This window comes from Cydia pomonella, chromosome 1 (genome assembly GCF_033807575.1).
Source record: "Cydia pomonella isolate Wapato2018A chromosome 1, ilCydPomo1, whole genome shotgun sequence".
In the NCBI taxonomy this organism is placed as follows: Eukaryota; Metazoa; Arthropoda; class Insecta; order Lepidoptera; family Tortricidae; genus Cydia; species Cydia pomonella.
In genome coordinates, this window is record NC_084703.1 from 46,926,271 (window position 1) to 46,937,436 (window position 11,166).

An 11,166-nucleotide genomic window follows, 5' to 3' on the forward strand; every position below is an offset into this window, starting at 1 on the left:
AAAAAAAAAGTATTTTCTATATAATCCATAAATTACAAACCTGTTGATTCAGAATCCATGATTTTTTTCACTATTGATCAGTCAACACAATAAAATCACACCTTCAAAGTTTTACTGTTTGGAGAGCGCCGAGAACAAGTAATGTACGCGAAGTAACACGATCAAATTCCGACTGATAAGAAACTGACCAGAACGCGCAAACGGGGGTGGGGGGGGTTTGTTATCTACCCGTCAAAGGGTCATCTACATCAGGTAGCCCTAATCACAATGGTATTTGTTGTTTTGATAAATGGACTTTTGGCCTCGTAGATCGTGAAGTTACCCCTATGTGCATCGACACGATCCAAGTGCCAATATGTTATACACGACTTTATGGCCCATATATTAGGGTAGTGTATACATATTTTTGGTACTTTGTCCGTATCGATATTTTCAGACGTGACCGTACTTTGAAAGCATAATCATAGAGAATTAAGTAAGGTTAATGTGCTCACTCCATACCAAAGATAATTAGAATAGAGGTGGATTGTCAAAGAAAACTTAGTAGCCACAGTAAATTTACTGCCATCTTTCGACACACGATTAAAACTTTTAGAACGCCATTTGACTTTGATCCTTATCCTTTCACCGATTTGTGTTTGATTTGATAAATATCAAAAAGTGGCGCCATAATAGATCAGAGGCCAAAGTTATGGCGGCATCGTTTCGAGCGATGGCACCACAACCTTTAAGTTATGCCCGTTAAGATGGCGCCACTTTTTGATATTTAACACATATCAGTGAAAGGATAAGGATCAAAGTCAAATGGCGCTCTAAAAGTTATAATCAAGTGTCGAAAGATGGCAGTAAATTTACCGTGTTACAAAATTTTCTTTGACAACTATTACAGTACACGCGTGCGGAATGAGCAATTTCTATTCAAATGTCAAAACATTAAACTGTAAAACGTTGTACGATACACGTGCAAATAGGTAATTCGCAACTCGTGTCGATTTGAAACGCTCCCTACGGTCGCGTTTCAATTTATCACCGCTCGTTGCGAATTTCCTATTTTTTTTTTTTTTTATGGAGGATAGGCAGGCGTTTGACCACGATCACACCTGATGGTAAGTGATGATGCGGTCTACGGTGGAGCACGCTTACCTATGAGATATTTTCTGCACTTCGTAAATAACTATTGTCATTTAGTAAGAAAACTGATGTATGGAGTGAGCACACTAACCACTCACATGCTTCTGGTTACTGTAGTTACCAGCTGTCACCCTTATTTTATTATAATTTATAATAATACAAGTCACTGAAAAATATCAAGCCCTTTTCCACGGCTATAACATAATAGATGCATGTTCAATGAGAGTCACTAAATACGGTAATCATTGGTCCTTAAAATGGTCATTTATCTTAGTCGATTTGGAGCTCTTTTGACCCTTTGTGTGTCGACCATACACATATATTAAAGACGGGCCTTCCGGGCACTAAGAGTGGTGTCACTCATGAATTCGAGTCAATCGCGCAGTCTAACGCAACTAGTTGCGACTAATCGCGCGCGTGATGTTAACTCGTCAACCAATCGCGTTGTGGCGTTAAACTGCACGATTGGCTCGAATTCGTGTGCGTGACACCGGCTGTACTGGCCCCATTCTTATTGCCGGTGAGGCCCGTCCGACCGAGATACGACCTGAATTTCTAAAATTACTAACACCGTTGCAGGTTAGGGTTGTGCCTTGTTTGATTTTTATATACCAGTGGATGCCACGTGTATGTTTTATATAAATCTCATATGAGAAAAGGGCTTAAACAATTCGTCTTAAATGGAAATTCCCATTCTTTTAACGTCATACCTTCAACAATTTTCATTATTTAGACCTGTAGCTTTACACAATTTCATATTTCGTTTACCTTTCTTAAAACTAATTGATTAAAATATTTTCGTCAATTCTAATTGTAGAGCGGTAACAGAATAAAATATTAAACATTAACCAACTTTTTTTAGCTACTAAGTAAATAAAGTGTAAAACAAACAGTAAATAAATTAACTATAGCAGGATACACATATCTCCGAGCCTTCAGATCTGAAACAAAAACAAAATGTGTTTAGATGAAAGGGAATGGTTGCTTCTCCATACAAACATAATCCCCATTTTCCTCTATGTATATGGGCATTTTTCATTACATTCTCAAAAAAGTATCAAATACTATAAAACTAAATACAATAAAAAAAACCTAAATCTAAAAATAAATAATTCTAATCTACTAAAATATTTTTTACATACTGTATTTTAACCATAGCTATCTATCTCTACGTTCGACTTTTTTCGACTTTTTGATTATTGTAAAAATTAGGATTAAAGGGTCAGCAACGCGCATGTAATATCTCTGGTGTTGCAGGCATCCATAGGCAGCGGTGACTGCTTACCATCAGGCGGGCCGTATTCTTGTTTGCCACCGACGTGGTATAAAAAAATAAATAAAAATAGGAGCGATAAAAATATTTCATAGAAATGTTTAAATGCTCCTAACTTTTACAATACTTAGTTGGGTCATAAGTTCTGTCACAAAGGTTTTGAATGATAAAATGTAACACAAAGCTTGTAATAAAAAAAAGTTTGCCATGAATTGAAAGCTTGTTTTATACTGAATATAACGTAACACCCACCACGTATGATTAGTTTAAAATTTAGAGCGCGTCTTAATTTACTACTTGTTTACTTTGGGATTGACGTTAGACGCAAATACGCAGCATTGTGAAAAATTATACTTTACCAAAGGGGGTAAAAATCAGTGTCACATTAATAAAATAGGTACAATCGTTTATTTGTATGAACCTACTTTATTAGAACGTTATTTTATCACCTGCAATTAGTTTTCCGACAAGTCTGTACTTCAGCTAATACCCTTCAAACTTAGGCTATTTTTCAGTGTTACGCAAAGTTTTGACTGCCATTCTACGAGTAGGTTTGGTAAAACACGTACAGTTGCAGGTTGGCAAAACCAATACACATGAATTATATATTTTAAGAAAGATAAAAGACCCAGTTTTAATTCTATGTAAGATTCGACCATGTAAACAAGAAATAGTAGATTGTTAACCAAGGGTGGAAAGTGAACCATAAGTATCACCCGAGATATTTTCGGGTGATATTCAACAGTTCGAGGGCGAGATGGTTACTTTTACCCGAGTTAAACACTCTACTTTTCATTTCGACTATGAGGAAACTCAAACACAAAAAATGTAGGTTTATTATATATATATATTTCTTTAGAACAAATTATTAACAGATACATACTTACACGATAGGTAAACGACATAACAACAATGAAATTAAATTAGTTAAAGTTTACAGAGAAATTTGAACAATTCGAAAAAGACAAGTTAATAGGACATTATATATGAGCGTCGTTTAAGAATCTCTCAACCTCTTCAACAGTGAAAATCTTTAATTTCGTGCTTTTAAAGTTTACCGATCGTCTTTTTAAAAATGCTAACAAGTTCGTAAAATTATTCACATCAACTTGATGCTTGTTATGAATAGTTGATTTAAGCATTGTATACGTGCTCCTAAGTGTAGATGGTTTTAATGTCTTCGATATTTCTGCGAAATATTCTTTACTTTCTTAGCGCTTCTCCAGTTTATAAAGTGATCGTATGCCTTCATGTATCTCTCCTTAGAACATTCCGGTAACAAACTATCGATCGCCGTTTTCGCCCCTCCTTTAATCGATTCGGGAGTTGAATTAATTTCTTCGTCGCTGCAATCGCACGATAAATCCATTTTTATTCAGAACTGAACAATTTTCTTGTTTTATCCGTTATTCCCGCCTTTTCTATGATTTTGTTGCCAATTAAAAAGTTTCAGTGTAATGGGCTCTATAGACAACAAACAAAACACACGCAGCAAATCGCAAACGATTTTTGATACAACCTATAAATGGGTACGAATTCAGTCTATAAAACCCATTATTCAATCATTTCATTCATTCAATTGCTAGATTGTCTATGGTTTCAGACATTTTAATACCTATTTTTAAGAGACAGAAAGAGATAGCAATAGGTGTCTGTACCACCATGAATGAGTGGAATAGTAGACTGATTTGAATCGCTTTTTTTAAGAGACAGAAAGGGATAGCAATAGGTGTATGTACCGCCTTAAATTAATGGAGGTACAGACACTGGGTCTATTTTATATAGCATAAGCTTGCTCAGCATAACTTTAAAAAAAATTACTTTCCACCCTATTTATTATTATATTTTCCACCCGGCTATCTGCTCATGAAAATCACACTTTCCGAACAGGAGAGATGAAAAATAAATAACTAGTGATCAAAATCACCTCCAACAGGTCGCGTATTTTTTGCATGTTTTTTTATAACATTTTTCTGAAAATACATATGACAAGATTGACAAGTGATCGCAATTAAAAATAACATACAATTAATAAGATACTTATAAAATAATAAGACAACTAAAACTAAACCTAACTAAAAAATTAAAAAATCCCTAAAAACTAAGCCTAGGCCCCTCGGCAAGGTGCCCACTACGCAGACAGCGTTCCCGCGCTGTATTGCGATAGCAATCCTCTGCGCGAGAAAGCTGCCGGCGCGTGATTCCCCTGTTGCCTCCCTCAACCACTTCCCAAGCTCCTTAAGGAGCCCACGCGCTCCCCTACCCCACGGCCCGAGTATCTCGACGCCAAATGCTACGAACTCGTAGTCGGCGCCGAGACAGCTGTATTTGTAGGCCTTAAACCGCTCTCCGGCGTCCGCCGCTGCTCCGGCATTTTTGCTGGTCGCTTGAATGTAGGATGCTGCCAACGTATCTGCGCAGGTAGCATCCCACACCAGCGCGCGGCTTATTCTCCAGGGGATCAACGACATCCCGTCCGGGCGCTTGCCATCATCCCGCAAGATCTGGATCTCCAGAGCTGCGAGGACATTGGCACTGACGAGAGCCCTTCTAAGGATGTCGTTGAGGGAGGCGTGGCGAGACAGACGGCCGGCGCCCGAGAGGCAGGAAAGGCCGTGGTGGCCAAGCCGGTCCACTTGGGCCCCACATGAAGCACACGCGTGGTCTGCGCATATCCCGATTCCAAGGCGGAGACCGACGGCTATACGGATAAGCAACATTAAGATAAGGAAACAAAGTGTATCTCCGCTCAGTGCAATGATATCGTTTTTTTGTCATTTATAAATTGCTGATAATAACCTGAACCTGAGTATAGTTATTATGAACAATTGAACAATTGTTATGCTTTTAAGATAATTCATTTTTGTATAAAATCTACTACGGAATGGAGTATCGAGACAATCCTTACAGGTTTAACGATACTTAGTAAATAAGCTTAGTTTTTTTTGTAATTACCTGAATAAAAAAAAAGAATACGTAGGGTAACTCGATCAATTAAAGTACCCGTTTTTTCTGAATATTAGATTGAACAGAATTGTGCAAAACTGAAAATTAAAAAAAAAATAATTAAAAAAAAAACGGAAAATTAAGTTTAATTATAATTACAGCATTAAATAAGCTTTCAACCCATATATATGAATATTAAGGGATCTTAACCTATAGCTTTTTTATCAGTCAAAACCTTTTTGACAGAACTTATGACCCAAGTAAGTAATACAAAATTCGTAAAATCCAATGTAAAGGCATAGCTAAGAAGATATGTGTCTCTTGTTACACGAAATAAAAGATTTTTATTTTATTTATTTTATTTATAGCTTTGGTTGATATAGATACAAATATTTTCAATAGTGTTAACATCCAGAGAGGAAAATAAAATGAGGACTGCGGTTGTATGAAAAAGTGTGTATGGTGGTGTATTTTTTTAGATGATACAAGATTGTGGTCATTGGTATGATCAACTTTTACTAAATCCAGGGGCACAAACCCACTTTCCGAGTGGGGTTGTGCCCCTGGATTGATCAAAATCGTATGTGTTAGTGTTATGGAAAAACTATAGAATAAAATCAAAATTTAATAATCAAAATATAAAAGTTACTTTAGATTCTTACCCCCCTTATTCATAAACATCTACTAAAGTTAACAAGCCGCTAATAATCATGTGTCTCTTTCCGACATATTGGTATGATGGAAAGGGACAAACGATAATTAGCAGCTTGTTAACTTTAGTAGACGTTTATGAATAAGGGGGTTAAGTAATAAATATTAAATAGGGGAGATTAGGTCGACCATTCTTATTTTTTTTTACATAGGGGAGGGACGGGGTGAAAAACTGGCAAAAATTGTCTTACGTAATAAATGAATAGCGCCTAAACAGAATTTAATTTAATTTATTTATTTAAGAAACAAACAGTCTTTTATAGTTATATATAGCACAGGAACTTTTCTTAAAACTAGACTTACAGTTTCCTTAATGAAAATATTTTAACATCATGCTTATTAAATTAAGTAGTTTCTACATAGTAAAACAGAGCTATTTGTGCGCGCAAAAACAAAAAACAAACAAAAGAAAAGAAAAATTATGAGAATAAAAACATAAGAGCATTATAACAACCTTATAGTATTGTTTACAACCTGAAATCTCAAGGATTTATTATCTATTAATAAAGAAATTATAAAAAGCAGTAACATCTAATACTGAGATTATTTCTTTAAAGCGCCAATCTAAACATTTGGGTTATTAATTATTACACTGCATAGATAGTGTTTTAAATCTATTAAGTTTCTCACAGAAAATATCAAGGCTTAGAAATTTTTCGTTGTACAACCTGCACGCCCTTCTAACAAAACTATTTCTTGCGTAAGCAGTCCGACTACGGGGGATGTAAAAGAGGGGTTTTTTCCTGCAAGCACGTTCACAACATCGAGGGACTCTGAAGGAAAGTGAATGTAGTAAAAACGGAGCATCAATAATATTATTAATAATCTTATAAAGGGTTAAGATATCGGTACGTTCGCGGCGATAACTAAGGGATGTTATATTATGTACTCTCATTGCGGTGGCGTAATCTGAGTATTTATTTCTAATTCTGTATTCTATTGTCTTAGCAAACTTTTTTTGAACTCTTTCTATCCTATCACTATGTATTTTATACAGTGGGCTCCACACAGCACTTGCAAATTCCAAACGACTACGAACATAACTGTTAAATAATACCTTATAAGTTAAAAGTCTCTTAAATGGTTTACCTACGCGTAGTATAAATCCTAACTTCTTAAATGCTTTACCTAACATGTCATCAATGTGAGGTATAAAAGTGAGTTTAGAGTCCATTATGACACCGAGATCTCGAATCTGGTGAACACGACCTAATTTTTTATCGCAAAGTTATAAAGTTATAGTTAGAATAACTTGAGTATGTGATATATTTTCAAAGAGACATTGCCACACTTTGTCATTACAGATTATCTTATCTTTTATTAATACTAGGCTTACCCTGAGATGCCTGGGAAACAGAAGTATGGTCGCATTGGTTTAAGGTCTGTTAAGTCTACTTGGCGCCGTTCTGTAGAGCAAGAGTTGGGTGTATTGGGGATGGGGTGAGAGGAGGTTACCCAAGCTGCCCAGGACCGGAGTTAGTGGAAGAAAATGGTTCGAGCCCTACACCCCAGCAGGGGTAACAGGGTGAAAAGAAGAAGAGGCTTACCCTGTAAGACAGCAGTGGTTGCAGTAGCGGTGTTGACAGCGCTCGCAGGGATGCTGGCAGGCTCCGCAGAGTGCTTTCTCGCAATACGAGCATTGGTCCTCTGACACAGTCCCGCATGGACACTTCTGGGTGACAGGCTCTGTCTAGATAAAAAGAAAATATAAACAATATAACCACATTCAAACATGGGATTCATGGAGTAAACAACTACTCGAGTGGCAACCATGGGGAGAGGAACATCCTCAAAGTAGACCCCAGATGCGTAGGGACAGCAATATCAAAAAGACTGCAGGGAAGAAGTAGCACCATATCACACAGAACTGTGACAAGTGGCATAAAATGAAGGAGACCTACACCTGAAGCGTAGATACATTCTAAAGAGAGAGAGATGCAAAAAGCTGCGGCCGTGGACTGCTAAGTTCAGACTGGATAAATGTATGTAACTTAGCGATACCCCACTGCGACTTTAAATCTCAAAAATTGTGACTAAAGGTAAAGCTTACATTGCATGGCGTAGTGTAGTACCTGTACTCATGCACCACCACAAATCTATAAAGATATTTTTTTACTTTATTGGGGTAGTTCTATTTTTATTCGTTGTTTTAATAGCTATTTCAACTTTTAAATTTTACTAAAAACCATTTTATCCCAATTTATTTACCATAAAGTATATGGTACATATAGCACCTATATGTATAGGATGTTGTTGCTATTATACCCACCACAGCACCACTCTGTTGCAGATGACCATCTTTCCCAAGGAACAACTGCTTAAAACCATCCTTTCTGATTTCATTCACTGTTGTTATCTCACTAACACTCTTTGTAGGCATCTTTGCGCCTCGGAACAACAGTTCAAGGGTTTTCTCTGGAAAAAGAGAATATGAATGATACAAAACTACCCACACACAACATAGCGGTAACGCTAAAACCGTTATAAAGATTAATACAACAATAGGACTTGCTAATGGCAATATACTTAACAACTTTCTCTAAGTAAGTCCATCGAAATACCGATATCACTTCGATACGACCGACTATTTTATATAGGTAATTTTCGTAACCTACCATACACTTTCTGAAGTCGGTCTTCGTTGTTGTTGAATTGTTTCATTCCGACGTGGACTTTACTTTGCTGCACGAAGTCTTCAGTAAAGGGGTTAGACCGCTTCGTCATTTTACAACTACACGATTTGCTTATTCGCGAAAAAATATTTATAAGATTCCTTAGGCCGACATGGAAAGCAATAACCAAAGAACATAATAATCACTAGGCAATAACAAGAGTGCATGCCGTGCATGGAGATATAAAAGTAGAGGACGCTTTAAACTTTTTTTGTCATACTAAATTGAACCTTATTACTGACCAAGAAAGGTGTTCGTACCAGACTAAAGAAAACAGTCCACATGAGATAGCAAAAGTGGGGCGCAGTGTCTTACTCCACATGTTGTCAATGTTAAAAAGATAATAGTGTATACTTATATTTATAGTTATAATAAAATAAAACATTGATAATTAAAGGAAAATAGAAGTTTATAATAATTTACTAATTTTTGGGCTTTTTTACCAGAACCTTTAGTGTGAATTTACTACCATTGGAAATTTGACTGGGAACGACACATCACTAGTTCCTTTTCGTTCTCTTTCCGCACAGATGGCCTACCGTAAACACCGAACTCCGCAAATTGCCGGCATCTTTCTCTTTTTCATTCCTATATAGTTAGAGTTAAGAGTAACAGAGAAAGATGCTCGCATTTTGCGAACTCCGGCGATAACGTCGACTCTAACAAGCTCCATAATACTATCGTAAAAAAAGTCCATATTCTAGTGACAAGCACCCTAGTTAAAAACTATAATAAACGGGCGTGGCGGACCGCGGCCTGTCCAGGCGGACAATAAGATCTCCAGCAATAATTTTGACTAATGTATTACTAAGTTCACAATTTGAAAACTAAATACAAAATTATAACAAATCGGCTCTGAATGGCGTGCGCAGGCTTTAGAGGTGACTCGCCGGCTGTTTCAATATCTTCGTCAATCGGCCGCGCTCGTCTAGCTGCGTCCCGCACTCCACATCTCTCACAGCCCTCAGTAACTCGAGTAAGCATATCTGTCTCTTTCTCTCTCTCTCTCTCTCTCACTCACTCACTCGTATCTGTGTTCTTGACAGACGTTACGGCGGACCACCTTTCTCGCTATCGATAATGTTGGGGGTCCGGTAGGCCTATCAGTAACAGCTTTTAGAACAACGAAATGAAGTATGGTTTTTTGATGCTTTTTACAGAAGACAAAAAAACTATATCCATCCCTTTTCAGGGGCCATAATACTAGCACAGCGAAAATACAGTATGATTCTTTCTGACTATGCACGAATAAGAAAAGATCCTGGCCAAACTATATATTCCATGTTATCCTAATATCCCACATACATATGTATTTTGGTCAATGTACACTATCCGGTTTATTTTCCAGGCTCGTATCCATGGACAAATACCATAGATCATCAATACATATGTTCAATTGGTTATCGACGCCGGTCACTTCGTTCACTCATTAGTGAACGAATGAAGAGAAACGAAAATTGGCGGGAATAGGAAAATCAGACACATTGTTTTCGCGTACGTCACGTCTGAGAAACTAAGTTTGTAATTTGCAATTAACTATAATTTGATATAAAAATGTTCTATTTGGAGAATTCATTGAAAAAAGGGGGCAAATTTCATTTAATTTGGGTGGCGGATTGCTGGCCTGCTCGATTTGCTTCTATATCCCACCGCAAAATTTGGTCTCAAGATACAAGAAAACTTTGGTAAGTTGGTTTTCGATTTGGATCCTTTTAAAATTACCAAAGTAAAGATTAATTAATGATTGTATTTTTTATTGTTTTTATATGAATAACATGTAAATGTAAAGATTCTTCATTAAAATATTTTATTTCAGCGATGAGTTATTACAAGTTATACAGAATGAGTCTGGGCGCCCCTCACACCGATTTTCGCTGCGTCTCAGCTCTCAACTCACGCGGGGTCTAGTCCGGCTGTATCAGAAGAAAGTGAACAGCATGCTAGGTAAGAAAAAGTACTAAAATTAAAAATGAGTCCAAATTATAGTTGTTTCCAAAGGTACCAGGACGGGAGCTTACTTCCACAACCTCCCTGCATTGCATAAAAATAGGTAGGCATACAAAAATTATCAATCCTTTTAGTTTATGGTACTTATTATCCTAACTAGCATGTCAATACTCCACCAAAGTTCAAAGTTTTTTCTCACATTGTCCCGGCATTTTTGCCACGACTCATGGAAGCCAGGGGTCCGTTTGACAACTGATCCCCATCCTATGACATCCAATTCTACAAAAGAAACTGCTATCTGACCTTCCAACCCAGAGGGTAAACCCGGGACCTCCGGATGCAAGTTGCACACTCTTACAGCTAGGCCACCGGGGTTAATACTCCACCAAAGTTGTTTTTTTATTTATTTATTTAGGGCATTGGCAACACGGCCATCAGCTCAAACATAAATACATCAGTACTAACATATCCTTAACTACTTAAAAA

General features: G+C 37.0%; 1 protein-coding gene across 2 annotated transcripts; it reads right to left on the minus strand.

Moving 5' to 3' along the window:
• Positions 1-1,256: 1,256 nt before the first annotated feature.
• LOC133525521 (apoptosis regulatory protein Siva-like) lies at positions 1,257-9,047 on the minus strand. Of its 2 annotated transcripts, none has more exons than XM_061861790.1 (4): positions 8,677-9,047; positions 8,331-8,476; positions 7,609-7,747; positions 1,257-2,072 (listed from the first exon to the last, which is right to left on the minus strand). In XM_061861790.1, the coding sequence occupies exons 1-4, from the start codon at positions 8,783-8,785 to the stop codon at positions 1,990-1,992; spliced, it is 477 nt and encodes a 158-aa protein (XP_061717774.1). In that variant the 5' UTR covers positions 8,786-9,047; the 3' UTR covers positions 1,257-1,989. The 2 variants fall into 2 exon arrangements, with proteins under 2 accessions (XP_061717774.1, XP_061717784.1); XM_061861800.1 differs by having other exon boundaries at positions 7,609-7,751; positions 8,677-8,991.
• Between the last annotated feature and the right edge of the window lie 2,119 nt (positions 9,048-11,166).